This window comes from Eschscholzia californica, unplaced genomic scaffold (assembly GCF_041429995.1).
Source record: "Eschscholzia californica isolate CP2 unplaced genomic scaffold, dmEscCali1.0.p SCAF_1, whole genome shotgun sequence".
NCBI lineage: Eukaryota > Viridiplantae > Streptophyta > Magnoliopsida > Ranunculales > Papaveraceae > Eschscholzia > Eschscholzia californica.
This window is the reverse complement of record NW_028238198.1, coordinates 15,479,931-15,498,057: the sequence shown is the minus strand read 5'-3', so window position 1 is coordinate 15,498,057 and position 18,127 is coordinate 15,479,931. Positions and strand designations below refer to the sequence as shown.

Here is an 18,127-nt window from a genome sequence, read left to right as displayed (position 1 = left end):
AATTTGTTTTTGAAGGCACTTAGGCGCTTCAAAAATTATGTCAAACTAAATTATCATTTGTCATAGTTAGATCTTGCAAAACGATAATATTGGTTTTGTTCGGAGAGTTCCAATCAGGAACTATAACTAATAGTACACTTTTTCAACCATGTCTAATTTTTTTGAATATGTCTGATTAGAGACACATTTTTTGTACATCAAAGTTGAAAATGAAAACCTAGCATAACATGCTAATACAGAATTTGGTATTCATCTTATAGAAAGATTACTGGTTCACTGGTTCATAGCTCTGCAACTAACCAGGCTAAATGGTCTTTGGTATAGGAAGGGCGTTACTTAGGACGAGTGCATTAAAGATGGGGAAGCATGCCTTTGGTATAGGAACAAGATGTATAACTAGACTCTAGATGATTAACACGAGCACTCATCTCCATTAACAACAAAAGGGTTTCATACCTCTTCTATGCTTGATTGATTTATTTACTAAGATTTTCGACTCTAGTACCAGTGATATGAAGATTTTCAACTGCATCAATAATATTTTGAAAATTTTCTACTCTATTTACAATAGAAGAATTATCAATTTTACGATGAAGAATATGAGAAAAGAAAGTAAGTGTTTGATTCCTCATCTTCGTAACTGGTTGATTTCTTTTGGTTATAATTTTGGTAGGAACCTTTGAAGACGACGAAATATTTTTTAGGTTCCACCGAAAAATCTCTTGAATTTCGTTTCCAAGATCACAATGAATAAATATGTAACTCAGAAAATAAGAGGAACTTTTCTTCAAAGAGAAGTTTCGGCTTAGCACAAAAAATTCCACGGTAAAAGTTTTCAACCAAAACCATTGAAAATGTAAACAATTTTCGTCCGCAACAGATGAAGGTGGCGTAGTTTGCCTGTAAAGAATGGTTGAAAAATAAAATCAACACATCCGCTGTGGTCTAAATTTGTTTTATTTTTTAGTCTTCCCATTTGGAAATCCTTTACGGGTTAGAACAAAAAAAACTACTTAAACCCTAAAAAAATCTGTTCAACCGTGGAGAAAAACAAAAGAAGAATTTTCCATTACCTCATCTTCATTATATATGTCGTATTTATTTAAGTCGAATGACTTCTATTTGATTTAGTGATTCATTTCTATGTTTTGCTATAATCTAAATCAAGACATGAAACTTTCAAGGAATTAAGCATTTCTTCAATCAATCTAAATCAGCTGCGGCACCCGCTACATCACAGTGTGATGATCACACTCTACTTCCTTACGAGTTATCTAAACCTAGCCTTTGTTGTTGCCATGATATTCATTGTGTTGTTGAGATATGCAGTCACATATGTCTATGAATAATATCTACACCAGTATGAGTTGATAAGAGACTAGATTTGCATTCGAAAACGCCAGGGGCCCGAAAGTAAAAGCGGATTCGCCAGAGAATCATAAGAAATTATGATTCCGAAAGTGAGTTCGATTCCCCAGTTGAGGGTCAACTCCTTGCTTTACGTTAGCGGATCTGCAGATTGGGTCGGGATTCTTTTTAGTTTATTTCGATACAAGGTTTTTTTCGGCTTCAATATGGATTGAGAATTATCTTGTTCGTAAAAGGTAATGCATTACTTAAGAAACAACCATAAGGCCAAATATACTACCAATTGTTTCCATGGGAGTCGGGCATCCTCTCGAAGACTCCAAAACAACCAACAAGTACGTGAAGTGTCAAAAGCACCTCGCATCAGTGTGTATTAAAGGCACTTCTCGCAAGCCAAATATTAGGGGGAAGGTGTGAGGAAAAAATGCGCCTTTGTCACTTAGGGGTGTTTTTAAAACAGGAAATTAGACTGAAGATCCAATTTTATTTATTTTTTAGTTAAAAAGACAAGTTATCATTTTTTTAGTCAAAAACTCAAATTTTATATATTTTTTTGTTAAAAATTCAAATATTTGTATTTTGTTTGGTTAAAAATCCAATATTTTTTGCAAAAATATCGCAAGGTGTTGCAAAGCTGTTGCAAGGCGTTGCAAAGCTGTTGTAAGGTGTTGCAAGGGGCTCCAAAATTGTCGCAAAGCGATTGTAAAATTGTCGCAAAGCGTTTTAAAGTTGTTGCAAGGTGTTGGAAAGCTGTCGCAAGACGTTGCAAAGCTGTCGTAAGACATTGCAAAGCTGTCGCAAGGTGTTGCAAATTAAAAAAATTACTCTGGGAGCTGAAGATTAAAAAAAATTGATTAATCTTTTTTAACCAAAGTCCAAATTCTTTTTAGAGAGTTTTGGCAAAATTAAAACTTCCCCTGCAAAATGGGGATGAGATAGATCCAATTGGTAAATTCACCCCCACCTAGAAATTTAGTTTCCAAAAGATTAACAATTCAACTTCTCAGGATTCAATACCACATGCCAATCAAGTAACAATGATGTGTTATATACTGCATTTGTCTTATTATTGAAACATTTTGCAGAAATGATTTCTGATCGTTTTATTCATAATAACTGTATTCTGAAGAAGTATATATGTATACGCATTCTAAAGAAGCACTTTGTCAAGTACAAGTCCGCTGGTTTTTTAGTTTCCCCATGCTCCCGAAGCTGCAAAAATGACCATTAATAAGATTATATCAAAAAAAGGTTCAAACATGTAAATGTATTTAAGAGTAAAAATATGGGACGCATTATATGCAACCTCAAAGCAATATTTTTGAAAATAGTCCGGTAGTTGCGAGATTTTCCCAGAACATAGACAAGAAAGCAGTCTAAAGTATCATGAACTATGAGTAAAGAACAATTTTCTGAGTAAAGAAACATACCTTCCATGGCTAGGGTCGAATCCTTGTCATATCCGAAAGCCCAGAAGAAATACCCACGGAGACCATTTGTGTTAGCATATTCAACTTTTTTCTTAATAGATATCTTATCATCGTATCCAATCCAAGAATCTCCGGCATAAGAATAAGTAGAGACGGTCTTGTCGTCGTACACGACAGTTGCATTGTTAGCCTCATTGAAATCCCTCACCTGATAATAGAACATAACACCATCTTCATCTCCAGGCCCAACCCCAACAGCAGCTGCACCTATCCCATTAACACTCGGATCCTTCAATTTCCATGTGTGTCCGTACATTGGAAGTCCCATAACCAATTGCTGTGCAGGTACACCAGCATTTATCCATGACTGGATTCCTTCACTAGTACTATATTTACTTGCCGAGTCATAAAGCAAAGCATGTGCTCCTGTCACAGATGGAACCCACTTTCCACGATAGTCATACGACATAACATTGAGAAAGTCAACGTTTTTGCGTATCGATTGGACAGGGTAATTTCTTTCTACCGCGTCGAACAAAATCAAGTTGGGCGAGAAATGAACAGCAGCACTTATAAGAAGTCTAGGTTTGTTCGTTTGACGGGCTTCCATATCTGCAGCCATACGCCACTCTGCAAAGAGGAGGCCGAGATTTGTCATCTCTTGTTGATCCGCGGGGTGCTCCCAGTCGAGATCAAGACCATCAAAACCGTACTTTCGAGCAACCTCAATAGTCGATTTAATAAAATTTTGACGGTTAGAGGGGTTAGAAGCCATGCTAGAGAATTTTTTCGAGCTCCCAATTCCTCCTCCAACAGAAAAGAAAGCCTTCATTGGGGGTTGTTTTGAGTGAAGAGTGGAAGTGAAGACGGGCATCGATTGGGCGTCTGTCTCGGAGACGTCTAGCTGGTTAGTTGTAGGGTCGAGATGTACAAATGAGTAGAAAATATGAGTGTAGTAAGATTCTGGTATAGATGAAGGAGGGTTAGATTCTGCATTCCCTGAAGGCCAATAACCACCCTTTATTCCAATTGAAAGAGTTGAAGATATGGAGATAATGATGGCTAAGAGAAAGGTATAGAAGAAATGAATTACTGTCACCATGATTGAAAATGAGAGAGATATTGAGATGCTTAATTGTTTATATAAGAAAATGAGGTGAAATAGAAGAAGAATGAAACCTATGATAGTTTAAAAGAGGAAAAAGAAAAAAAGAAGTGAGGTTTGAAAAATCAAGATATGATTGTGGTTATGGATGGACCACACTAGCAGAAAAAAAGAGACAAATGAAGACTTTCTACAAGTCTTCATTTACATGAGTATTCTGGTCTTATTAGGTGGCTTAGCAGTCCGATATTGTACGTCTGTGCTCTTAAAACCTAATTCATTAGCCGAACCAAACCAGTCAGACATCAACATTATATAATTGCAACAAACGGGTCAGTTATTCAAAGCTCATAACTGCACCAAAATCCGTAGGAAAGTGTAACTGTTAAAGGCGTACCCTATGAGTGTTAAAGACGCCTCCTGTAAGTGTTAAAGATGCCTCCTATAAGTGTTAAAGGCGCTTCATTCTTTACAAACTCGCCCTTAAATATGCCTCGAGAGAAGCACATTTAACAGTTATAGAAGCGCCTTTAAGACTTACAAATCAGTACATGATTCAAAGTTCATAGTGGCACTAAAGGGGTCTAGTCAAGTTACGCACATGCCTAGACCATGTTTTGACTTGAGCCAAATGTTAAATAGTCCCTTAACTAACCTTAAAAATTTGGGATGTTACAATCCTCCTCCCTTAAAGAAATTTCGTCCCCGAAATTTAGATCAACTCACACTTTGTCCCAATGCATCACTCGAATCGAATTGTTTTCCTTCAACGAATTCTTAACCAGATCATACCACAACTCTTCATTATCATTTTCCCCCTGTAATGACGAACTTCTGACTCCATCTATAGATTCTCTATGAGCTTATGACCTGAGATCTCATACCATAATATCTCTCAGTACCCTTACCTTCTTCATGTATCTTAATCTCTGAACCATTTTACAGACCCTCATCTTGCGGGTCTTTTTAACGGTTATGGTCAATCCATTGTGGTCACAATACTTCTTAAGTGGTTCAATCAGTAGCTTCTTCATTACTCGATGGCATTTTCCATATTACCGGTTCGCCTAGGTTAGTTACTCCTGGCAATGCCTTCATATGAGAATCACCTGCCCGAGTGACTTAGGCTCACAAATTTTTACCACTAGTCCATCGATATCGAACAAGTTCACCATACATATATATCCTTGACTTAACTGACTTAAGTTAATATCGTTGTCGATTGTTGTAAACTTGTATATTGTCAAATGTCAACTACACTTAACCTCCTCCGACACTTTTGTCTTTGATACCACAACATCATCAATATGTCGACCTACCTAAAATTTACCATCAAACCCTCTTAACCCTTGGTTGACCTCTCATACCACTTTGCACAACACGGAAGGAATGAAACGACCATCATAAACCATCCACTGAGTCTTCTTGTCGCGAGTAAAACGAAGCAAGAAACGAGAATCACAAGAAAACTCGAATACTATATAGCATCTTTTACTCTTGGTAGTTTTTAATCTTAAAGCTTTTAGACACCTAATCTTGGCCATTTTTATCTTTCCCTAAAGTCAAGAGCAGTCAATGCTCTACACCATACACGACTTATCGTTCACCAGAACTAACTGCTCTGATATAGGTCAGCAGAACTAACTGCTCTAATACCAACTGTGGCGCCTAGGGGTGTACTCGAGTCGAGCCGAGCCGAGTAGTAAGATGTTCAAGCTCGATTCATGTATTCGACTGTCGAGCTCGAGCTCGAGCTCGTTCGAGTAATTGTTCACTTGTTCAAGCTCGGTTCGTATAAGTTTGAAAGAGCTCGAGCGCGAACTCGAGCTCGCATTGTTTTAAGCTCGTTTATCAAAATACTTCAATCATCATTTGTCACATAGAATAATAATGATTAATTATTCATATTCCGATAATTTCTTAATGGTTGATATTTCATGTACAAGTTTCAATACTAATACGTAATTATGTACTATACAATTATAAGAGTATGTTAAACGAGTTGTTCACGAGTAGCTCGTGATACACTAAAGAATGTTCAAGCTCGGCTCGTTTATGTAAACGAGCTTGATTTTGAACTCGTATTAAGCTCGGTTCGTTAATATTCGAGTCGAGCACGAGCCGAGCTCGAGCAGCTCATTAAGAGCTCGGCTCGTGTACACCCCTAGTGGCGCCCCGTGTCCCAAAATAGACACGACCACGCCCCGACAATTCACAGACGAGACAAAAATCAGACATGGTCTCCTCTGTAAATTGAATCGGTCGCACTTGCAAAATCTGTCATGCAAACCATACATTCGCATATACAAGAATGAACTATAGAGCGGAAGCTAAACAAACTCAACTCAGTTTCGGGTCGAAACCCGAACCACAAAAGAAACTATAAAAGCCTCATAACATCGATATAACTTGTAAAACAATTCTAAGTGTTACGTATATACGTATTCGAGTTTTTTTCTCAATAAATACATAACTTTAAAATAACGAAAAGTCAATAAGCAAACAACAGAAGAAAACGACGCCACGCCACTAGCCTCGTCAGACAAGATCACCGGCTGGAATACATACTCCGCCTCGAGGCTACAAGAATCACCTGCACACTGACAACTGGTAGGGGTCAGAATACTCATCGACACGAATTATTCTGGTAGAAGACCAATCCAAAACCCATCACGTTTTCAAAAGTTCATTTAATAAGTTATAAACATTGTGACAAAATGATTTATCAAAACTAGTTACTATATATACTATTTACAAAACCATTTTCCTTAATCTAGCAAGCAATAACAGTGATTAGCTGCCCACCTATGGTGTGCTCTCAATTAAGAGAGTGTTTCTCAGGAGAATCTAGAGTGCGCTAAATAGTACCAACCCAGTTAGGCACTAGCTAATGCACTAACGTCTCCTCGAGAAAGAGACTTACCCCTAGCCGCCCTCTCCTACCAAGGGACTCAACAATCATTGAAGAGTTTACCTCATGATATATATATACCTTAAGTACCTAAATACGTTTTTGATCAGCGAGTTCGAATAATAGAGTTGTCCCACAATATCCATGGAAGGACCTGAACGTTATTATCTTTGGTACCCTATCATGCATCTAATGTGATCTTTCAAAATCAGTTACATCCGTATATAAAACCATATTCTTATTCAATTCATTATCTTATCAAACACGGAAATGGAACAACCAAGAGTGATATCGCACAAAGCAGAGGGATTCCCAATCAATGTCACCTCTCAGGCGAGCGGTCAGGGTGAACGGTCCTGAGCCTCGAGCTAGAGGCACAAGCGCGCACCAATGGTGAGCAAGTGAAACACTCTACTCCCGTGCGTCTCATTACTAGTGTGGCCCACCTCACCGATCTCAGACGGGTCACACTCGTGTCCACATGTCATTCTAACCTCAATGGCTACGTGCCCGTAGGTTGACATAATCCGCAGTCGAGTACATATAAGAAAATCCCAAGCAGTTCGCAATTATAGTAAAACAGTTCGAAAATATTTCTCGCATCACAGTATTACCATTTAAGCATTATTTCAATTCATCACTTAAAATCGAGTTTCATGCTACCTAAACTCTAGTTATAATGGAGCATATATTTCGTTATCTATAAAACCATGTTGGGAAAGGATTCAGAACCCCTACCTGACGGTACTTCAACTCCTCCGGAACCGTAACATCATGTCAACGATAAGCTCCGGCTCGCCCCTCTTCTAATCCATAAACAAAATAAACATCAGGTTCTTCGATAAGAACCTTGGTACAACAAAAGAATAGATAAAAGGAAACAACGAAAACTTAAAACATAAAAGGAAATTCGCCATATTCAGAAGACTTCGATTAAATAAACGAAGCGAACTCTAACGTCATAGCCATGTCCAAATAACACAAATCCTACATTGTTTAGAAGACATTTACATCCTTAACATTTGTCTATTAAACATCTTCGAACTTAACAAAATATCTCAGACGTTTCCTAACATCGCACTGTGTACTATAATAGTCATAATTCTCTCATCATTGATCCATTTTAACCCATTCTTAAGTCGTTGGAAAGTTTATCTCATTTCGAATGTTTTTCTCTAAGGTGGTTTCTCCTAATTTCCATTAGAACATCTCCGAAAAGTACAAAACATACGCAGCAGTGCATCAGTTTCACTTATCAAATCCTAATTGTTCGAACACTCATATTTCTCTCATCCAAACTCCAAATAACTCGTATTATACCTTTCTGGAATCGTCACAAGACGAGCTGCTATATTGAAGAAGACTCCAACAGCATTTGAAACATCTATGACTAGCTAATACAGTAAAACAGTGAGCAGTTCTCGGGTTTGTTGAATAGAGCGCTGCTCGCTAAAACAACTATAACTTCCTCGTCCGAGATCCAAATGACTTGTGCCATACCATTTCGGAAAGCTAACATCCTAAGCTACGACTCTAGTATTTCAGGAAATTCTGTCTATGTTGGAATCGGAGCCTATTTTGGCTCGAGCCGACTCGTCAAACTCAGAAACGGAACGCGCCATTGCGTTCGTCTCGTCGAGCTCTACAATTTAGAGCCAAGAATCACTCAAATCCGGTTCCGGATGAATGAGAAATTCAAGGTTAAAGTTTGAACGAAGAACGGTTGAAATAGGTACTAAATCGTCAAAGAGGACAAGTTAAGATGAGGGGCATTTGCGCGAACAGGACGCGCTCAAATCTGAACGGCCAGCGTTCATCGCGCGGGTTTGCGCGCGATCCGACAGATGGCGTTCACACTCCGTGTTCGGGCACGCGTAAGGCTACGCAAACGGTCGGATTTTTCATCTGTGGGGCAATTTCGGTATGATCTGACAGATCAGATTCTGGCCGAATTTTTGAGCTCGATCTGATGGTCTAAAATCCACCCGAAATTCCCAGTTATATAACCAACTGTTCTCAAAGAGTTGTGTCCCTAAAAACCAAGAGTTTTGTCACCAAAAACTCTAGAGATGTGTCCCAAAAATTTATACCTATTCAATTCCTATAAATACCACCCAAACTCACTTCATTTTTCATCAATTCAATTCATTCTCTTCTTCTCTTCCCTTCTAACAATTAGAGGTTCTAGTTAGCCTAGAATATCTAATTAAAGAAGTATTTTCTAGAGGTTCTGGATAGACTAGAATATCTAGAAAAGGAAGAAAGAAGTCTCGAGTGAAATTTGAATTTCAGAAGCATCTAGAAGATCATCCGCATTAATCCAAGAGCTCATAATACTGACAAAGGTTCGTCCGCTTTCAGAATATAGAAGTACCATCTTAAAATTCTGAAAGGTTTGTCGTTGTATCCCGAAGGCATTCACCCTAACGTTTGGTACTGTTACGGGGGTGTAAAATGTCTTAAGGAAAGAGAATCTATTCTCGCCTCGACTACATATTTAGAAAGAAGGAATATTGATATATCATTATTCTGTAATTATTTATTTCTCTATAAGTTAGAGAAAGGAAACTCTGTCTAAATCAAGCCAAGACAGAAATCGACTTATCGATTTGATAACCAGAGAAACAACAATCTTAAGACATTTTAAATTATTTCTCTAGTTATAAGAAATTGATTTGTTTTAATTTCTGTGTGTTTCAGAAATGGCAAGAACAAGAACGACTCTACGGGTTATTCCGCCTAACACCACGAATGGGGAAAAACCAGAGAAGTTCAAGGGAACTGACTTCAATCGTTGGAAATTGAAGATGATGTTCTACCTCACAACATTGGGCCTGGTTAAATATTTAACCGAAGAGAAACCCACCTATGCAGAAATAGAGGATGAAGCACAACGTACCGCTGAAATAGAGGCGTGGAAACAAGAAGACTTCTTGTGCAAGAACTATATCCTGAATAGTTTAGATGACGGGCTCTATAATCTATATTCGGTTATAGAAACATCTAAACAACTGTGGGACACCCTTATCAATAAGTACAAGACTGAAAAGGCGGGTGTCAAAAAGTTCATCGTAGGACGATTCTTGGACTACAAGATGACTGATTCAAAACCAGTTATGACCCAAGTCCAGGAACTACAGAGTGTCCTACAGGAACTACAGGCAGAGAACATGATAACGAATGAACCTTTCCAGATCCGAGCTCTGATTGAAAAATTACCCCCGGGGTGGAAAGACTTCAAAAATTATCTCCGCCACAAGAATAAGGATATGAGCCTTGAAGAACTCATCCTAAAGCTTCGAATCGAAGAGGACAGTCGCACTGCCGAGAAGAACTCTGAAAGACTCTCGAATGTGAACGTCGTAGAGACCGGTCCAAGTAAGAAGCGTAAGCATCTGTCTAAAGACGGAGGAAAGCCGAAGAAAAAGACGAGGTTCGGCCTATGCTACAACTGTGGCAAACGAGGCCATATGGCAAAGGATTGTCGTTCCAAAACCGGCAAAAGACATAAAAAGTCGAATGACCAAGCCTCGCTGATAGAAGATACCGAAACTCAGAACCTATGTGCTATGGTTACTGAAGCCGAAGAAGTGACTGAGAAACTTCAGAACTTGAACCTCTGTGCAGTGGTATCTGAAGTCAACCTGGTTAACAACCAGAGAGAGTGGTGGGTCGACACCGGAACAACTCGTCACATTTGTGGTGACAAAGGCCTCTTCTCCTCTTATACCGAAATAGGTGAAGGAGAAACCCTGTTCATGGGAAACGACTCAACCACCCAGGTCAGAGGAAAAGGGAAGATCATACTAAAGTTCACTTCAGGAAAGGAAGTAACTTTGACCGATGTACTTCATGCTCCAGATATCCGTAAGAATCTGGTTTCTAGTTCTCTTCTAAGTAAGAATGGGTTCAAGCTAGTCTTTGAGTCAAACAACTTCGTCTTATCTAAGAATGGGATGTATGTTGGGAAGGGCTACTTATGTGGGGGGTTGTTTAAACTAAATGTAACCTCTGTAACGCCAAAGGCGTCTATTATTATTAATAAAATTAATAATTCCGTTTATATTGCTGAGTCCTTTAATATTTGGCATGAAAGACTAGGACATGTGAATAACAAGTCATTAAAGAAATTAATGAACTTAGAGTTAATTCCGAAAGTCGAAATTGATTCCAAACGAACATGTCAAACATGTGTAGAATCAAAGATGACCAAGACATCGTTCAAATCAATAGAACGAGACACAGAACCCCTAGATTTAATTCACAGTGATATTTGTGACTTAAAGATGGTTCAAACCAGAGGTGGTAAAAAGTACTTCATCACCTTTATCGATGACTCCACTCGGTTTTGTTATGTTTACTTACTAAGGAGTAAGGATGAAGCAATCGATAAGTTCGAGCTTTATAAAACCGAAGTGGAAACTCAACTTAATAAAAAGATTAAGGCTTTGAGAAGCGATCGAGGTGGAGAGTATGAATCTCCTTTCGCCGAGATATGTGCGAAGAATGGCATAGTTCATCAAACAACGGCTCCTTATACACCTCAACAAAATGGTGTAGCAGAGCGAAAAAACAGAACGTTAAAAGAAATGATGAACGCTTTCTTAATAAGTTCTGGTTTACCTCAGAACTTGTGGGGGGAGGCGATTTTATCGGCGAATCACTTATTAAATAAGTTACCCCATAGAAAAACCGGTAAAATTCCATATGAATTATGGAAAGGAAGGATGCCATCCTTTAAGTACACGAAAGTGTGGGGGTGCCTAGCAAAGGTATTAGTTCCTCCTCCTAAACGGGTCAAGATAGGACCTAAAACTGTGGACTGTGTATACATAGGGCCTGCAATAAATAGTGGCGCCTATAGATTTCTAGTACAGAAGTCTGAAATCGAAGATATACACGTAAACACCATTCTGGAATCGAGAGATGCTAAGTTCTTTGAACACATCTTTCCTTTCAAACAGAATTCAGAAGTCTCATCTGAAAGTAGAAAACGTGTAAGAGATGAGGAAGAGGAAAATCTAGAAACATCTAAAGAAGATGAGATGGAAATCGAGGAAACAACACTCGAACCTCGAAGAGGCCAAAGGACAAAGAAAGCTAAGACATTTGGTCCTGATTTTCTAACCTATATGGTAGAAAATGAACCTCAAACTTTCACAGAAGCAATGACTACTCCAGAAGCTCCATTCTGGAAAGAAGCTGTTAATAGTGAAATAGAATCCATCATGCAAAATCATACATGGGAGCTAGTAGACCTCCCACCGGGTTGCAAGCCTCTAGGCTGCAAATGGATTTTCAAAAGAAAATTGAAAACGGATGGATCTATAGACAAGTATAAAGCAAGACTTGTCGCAAAGGGATTCCGACAAAAGGAAGGGTTAGATTATTTCGACACCTATTCTCCAGTTAGTCGGATCACCTCAATAAGAGTGTTAGTAGCTATAGCATCCTTATATAATCTGGAAATCCATCAGATGGATGTGAAAACCGCTTTCTTAAACGGACAACTCGAAGAAGAGATATATATGAACCAACCAGAAGGGTTCATAGCTCCGGGTCAAGAAAAGAAAGTGTGTAGGTTAGTGAAATCACTATATGGGCTAAAGCAAGCTCCAAAACAGTGGCACTTAAAGTTCGATGAGACATTATTATCAAACGGATTCAAGATCAACGAATGTGATAAATGTGTCTATACAAAGATCACTGCGAAAGGATGTGTTATTCTATGTCTGTATGTAGATGACATGCTAATTATGGGAACTAATTTAGATGTCATCAATACAACTAAAAAGATGCTTTCGAAAACTTTCGACATGAAAGATTTAGGGAAAGCGGAAGTCATTCTTGGAATTAAGGTTTCTAAGACGGCTGAAGGGATAAGCTTATCTCAAACACATTACGTTGAGAAAATCTTAGAAAAATTCAGCAAAGATGACCTAAAAATGGCGAACGCTCCGATAGATCCAAGTATTCACTTAATGAAGAATACAGGGAATGCAGTAAGACAATTAGAGTACTCTCGGATTATTGGAAGTCTAATGTACCTAATGAACTGTACTCGACCAGACATAGCCTACTCAGTCAGTAAGCTAAGTAGATTTACGAGTAACCCGAATAACACACATTGGAACGCCATAACAAGAGTGTTACGGTATCTAAGAAAGACGAAGGAGTACGGACTCCATTATACCACATATCCCGCAGTCTTAGAGGGATATGCAGATGCAAATTGGATATCAGATACCGACGACACTAAGTCAACCAGTGGATGTGTGTTTACACTGGGAGGGGCTGCCATATCTTGGAAATCTTCGAAGCAAACGTGCATTGCTCGATCAACAATGGATTCAGAATTCATTGCTCTAGATAAAGCAGGGGAAGAAGCAGAATGGCTGCGACAATTCCTTGAAGATATTCCAATATGGCCAAAGTCGGTGCCTGCAATCAACATATACTGCGATAACCAAGCAGCGATTGCACTGGCACAAAGCAAGATGTACAACGGTAAGTCTCGAAACATTCGTCGGAGACATAATACCGTTAAGCAACTTCTCTCTGAAGGGATCATAACTATAAATTATATAAGATCCAAAGATAACCTAGCGGATCCATTTATAAAAGGGTTATCTAGAGAGTTAGTAGTTGCATCATCAAGGGGAATGGGGCTAACGCCTAAAGTAAATGAGTAAAGGCATGGTGAAACCCTACCTAGATGACTGGAGATCCCACGATCTAGGTTCAAAGGGCAACTGAAGCTATATCCTGACTCGACAGTAACACTGTAAGAGATCTCTATCTCTTACCCATTCCTAGGATGACAACAGTGTTACCTGCATTGAGAGGTTAAGCATTAAGCTTTTAATGAATCCGAAAACTTAGAACTTGATTCTAACGTGAGGTATAGCAGGATACCTTATTACGGATAACCTATATGTGTGTGAATTGATGCCGGTTCTATGAGAAGGTCGTCTAGGCCGACTTCTCTAAAGCACACACGAAATCGGGAATGTTCAGGGCCGAAATAAACACAACCGAGAACCTAAGTTAGTAAGGGATTAGCTGTGTGATAGCTATTTTGGATTACAATTCCCAGGACTCAGTTCAAGACGTAAAGTTCACTGCCGTCCTTGTAGACCTTGTAGTTATTCACTAGGAAAGGTTCAAAGTCGAAAGACTACCTTCTTCCGATGCAGCGAAGTTCCGCTTATGAGCTCTGTCAGTGTCAGTCTGTCAGTATAGTATGTCTGCATATATCATAGCATAAAACCTCAAATTTTCATTCATGTGGGGGATTGTTGGAATCGGAGCCTTTTTTGGCTCGAGCCGACTCGTCAAACTCAGAAACGGAACGCGCCATTGCGTTCGTCTCGTCGAGCTCTACAATTTAGAGCCAAGAATCACTCAAATCCGATTCCGGATGAATGAGAAATTCAAGGTTAAAGTTTGAACGAAGAACGGTTGAAATAGGTACTAAATCGTCAAAGAGGACAAGTTAAGATGAGGGGCATTTGCGCGAACAGGACGCGCTCAAATCTGAACGGCCAGCGTTCATCGCGCGGGTTTGCGCGCGATCCGACAGATGGCGTTCACACTCCGTGTTCGGGCACGCGTAAGGCTACGCAAACGGTCGGATTTTTCATCTGTGGGACAATTTCGGTATGATCTGACGGATCAGATTTTGGCCGAATTTTTGAGCTCGATCTGATGGTCTAAAGTCCACCTGAAATTCCCAGTTATATAACCAACTCTTCTCAAAGAGTTGTGTCCCTAAAAACCAAGAGTTTTGTCCCCAAAAACTCTAGAGATGTGTCCCAAAAATTTATACCTATTCAATTCCTATAAATACCACCCAAACTCACTTCATTTTTCATCAATTCAATTCATTCTCTTCCCTTCTAACAATTAGAGGTTCTGGTTAGCCTAGAATATCTAATTAAAGAAGTATTTTCTAGAGGTTCTGGATAGACTAGAATATCTAGAAAAGGAAGAAAGAAGTCTCGAGTGAAATTTGAATTTCAGAAGCATCTAGAAGATCATCCGCATTAGTCCAAGAGCTCATAATACTGACAAAGGTTCGTCCGCTTTCAGAATATAGAAGTACCATCTTAAAATTCTGAAAGGTTAGTCGTTGTATCCCGAAGGCATTCACCCTAACGTTTGGTACTGTTACGGGGGTGTAAAATGTCTTAAGGAAAGAGAATCTATTCTCGCCTCGACTACATATTTAGAAAGAAGGAATATTGATATATCATTATTCTGTAATTATTTATCTATATAATAAGGGAGGAGGGTATCTTTTTCCCTCCTCCCAATGGCTGAGATTTGTTCTCACAAAAGATAAAAGAAGGCTGAGATTTAATTGTTTAAGATGGATGGCTAAGATTAGTAACAGAAATCTGTTAAGGGTTGGGATCATAACAAAGAGCATATTTCAAAGATGCCATTTTCTCTTTCTCAATCCCAGGTACCCCCAAACAAGTCCTTCTCAATTCTTATCTCCTTCCCGCTCTCACCGTCCCCTTTATTCAAATTTTCTTTGTCGTTATAGTCAGAATAGTTCCATCTCTATTGAAATCTTTATCTTCAATCTCATTCTTTCTTTAATCTGATTGAGTCTGTTATTTTGATTGTTTTCTCACTATTTCAAAGCCATCATTCCATCAACAACTCTTATTGTTATTCAACTTTGGGTCTGAACCATCATTGGGTTATAGGGAAAGCTGCGATTTCTGTTGGATTGTACAATTTTGAGTTGATTTACATATGGGGTAAGCTACAATTTTGAGTTTATTGTGTGTCATCCTTCTTAGGGGATTTATATTTGATGAATTTAGAGTTGATTCACAGTTGGAAAGCAGTTGTAGTTCTGCACTTCAAATGTTTGACGAATTGTCCCAATAAATTTTCTTATTCTTTTTCTCTTTACATATGTTCTCATCAATTTGCCTCATCTCTACTTTTAATTAAGCTCACCGAAGGTTAACAAGGTTTGTGAATTAATTGCTTAATGTAGTTAGTCTTCCTCTTGGACTTGCTTAACCCGTTGATGATTGTTTGATCCTTTCATGCTTTATGTTTTTTTTGTTTATATGGAAGAGGGTGTATCCATCTTTAGCTCAATTCAATATGGACAAACTACTTACTCATAGAGTTAGTGAAATATTTTGTTGTCATTGCACTGTCAATGTACTTGACATTACCCATTTGGTAATACGAAAGGATAACACTTTAACTGGAAAACATGGAAGAAAACATGCTTTGTCAGGTTATTAGCTTTTCAAAATTTTGGTGTAACTCTTGAATTTTGGACTATTTATTACGAGTTTACGACTCCAATGTGTATCTAAGGGAATGAATGTTATCAAAGCAAAGAGGTTAGTGTCTCTGTTTTCTTCCCGTCCTTAAAATTTCATGTACCACCAAGTGACCACTCACCTCTCACTATGCTCTCTATATTTGAGAGGAGACAATTATTGGTGATGAGGAGATTTTAGCTCATTTAGTATGCATATTATAGCTCATTTATTTTGCTTACCTACAAAGTTGTTAATGTGATGAGGAGATTTTAGTTTGTCTTATTTCCACCACATTTGATAAGAAAGATGATACTAAGGTATTGGAACAGTTGGTAGACATGGTTGATGGAGCTTCTCCGCCTTTATTGTTTCTCAAGCTGATCTAAACTAGCCTCTTGCAGTAAATCTGGCTTAATGTTTGTCTCGATCAAAATCTAATTTTAATTGTACAGGATCAGAAAATCACATCACCTACGGCCGGAGACGTTTTTCGAGTAAGGTTGTACTCTCCAGTTCCCTTTCTCTTCTTATGTTTCTGTTTGAGATGCTGCAATGAGCATTGTACTCAAAGTAACTTATTTTCTTCCACAACGACGTAACTTCTTTTTCATTTAAATTCATTTATGATTCTCCCGCTTATTAAAAATCTGTAGTTATTTCATCTCTCTTTTGTTTTCTTGCAGGTAGTTATACTACCAACTGCTCTCCTTATATCGTTTCTCATTCTAGCACACATATTAATGTTTCAAGTCCAACATGTGACTATTCAGGGTTTGTTTCGATAATGATATCTACCTCGGCTCCGGTATAGACTTCATTTGAAAGGAAGGTCTAACTTTTATCGCTGCCACTTAGTGTTAAGTTCACTTACATGGTGGTTGGTTGCCTGATGTGTGTTTTAGACTTACATGGATAATGTGTGAATTATTGTGAATACATGTCCAATAAGAAATAGTTGAAAATGAGAATTGTAAATATTCTATTGTACCAAATGAGGGGGTCAAATGAGAGAAAAAAATTACTTGCACAAATTGTCAAAAACCAACATTTACTAATTATTTGTTGAAATGGACATAAATTTGTGAAGTAAATAGAAAAATAATTTATGCAGAACCACACGTATATTTGTTGAAATGAGCTTACTATTTGTTGATTTTGTCGTTTGAAATGATTCAAATTACAGGGTTTCTATTGTGTGACTGATTCAAACTTACATTTAGCTGAGTTCAAGATTACATTCTTATTGTTTGATTCTTCTCTTTATATATTTAAACTCTAAGCATACTGAATTTGTGATCGATTATTCATTTTTGGGTTTGTGATTAGGTTCTCTTCCTCATCAGCTCAACTTAGGGTTTGTTTGAGCGATTACTGAATGAGTTTATTAAAGAAAGAACATCTTGCAAAAGTACTCATTGGGGTTCAGAATCCGTCTGAACAAAGTTCAACTATTCAATATCTTCACAAGTATATCTACGAGGGTGAAAATTGTACGACTATGAAGGAATCACAGAAGATTTGTCACAAGAACCTCTTCCAGAAGATCGTACGGTTGTGGAAGCGACAAACGAGATTTAAAAAAAGTTTCGTATTCTAATTTGTAATGTTTATATGTTTGAACTTATTAGTTTAAAACTATTTCCAAATTGTAGATTTCATTTTGAATTGCAGTTAGAGTTTTTTTTGTTGTTGAGAGAATTAGATTTTATTTTGTGTTACTCAGTTTTTGTGAGTGTGTAGATTTCTAAAATTGAATTGTGTAAACAGAAATCGAGATTTTCTAACGTGTTGATTTAGTTGTTGCATTGATGTAAGCATTACTGCATTCTATTTTTTTTTTGGAGACTTAATAAAACGCGACTCCTTTTTGCCTATTTTTGTTGTCAATTTACACCATCAAACTGAAAGAGAAAAATGCACATCCTCGCTAACGTTTGAAAATACCGTCCGTGCCCTAGGGGCACGGGTTACACCCTCGTTTCTCTATAAGTTAGAGAAAGGAAACTCTGTCTAA

The 18,127-nt window shown here is 38.1% G+C and overlaps 1 protein-coding gene and 1 long non-coding RNA gene across 2 annotated transcripts; one reads left to right on the top strand and one right to left on the bottom strand.

Moving 5' to 3' along the window:
- Nucleotides 1-2,445: 2,445 nt before the first annotated feature.
- Nucleotides 2,446-3,968, bottom strand: LOC147564479 (class V chitinase CHIT5-like). Its single transcript, XM_086646952.1, has 2 exons — nucleotides 2,799-3,968; nucleotides 2,446-2,580 (listed from the first exon to the last, which is right to left on the bottom strand). Exons 1-2 carry the CDS (start codon nucleotides 3,898-3,900, stop codon nucleotides 2,558-2,560), a joined length of 1,125 nt encoding a protein of 374 aa, XP_086503078.1. The 5' UTR covers nucleotides 3,901-3,968; the 3' UTR covers nucleotides 2,446-2,557.
- Nucleotides 3,969-15,086: 11,118 nt separating this feature from the next.
- Nucleotides 15,087-17,918, top strand: LOC147564478 (uncharacterized). Its single transcript, XR_015227416.1, has 4 exons — nucleotides 15,087-15,281; nucleotides 15,467-15,585; nucleotides 16,443-16,612; nucleotides 16,797-17,918. It is a non-coding gene; the product is annotated as an uncharacterized LOC147564478 (long non-coding RNA).
- The last annotated feature ends 209 nt before the right edge of the window (nucleotides 17,919-18,127 follow it).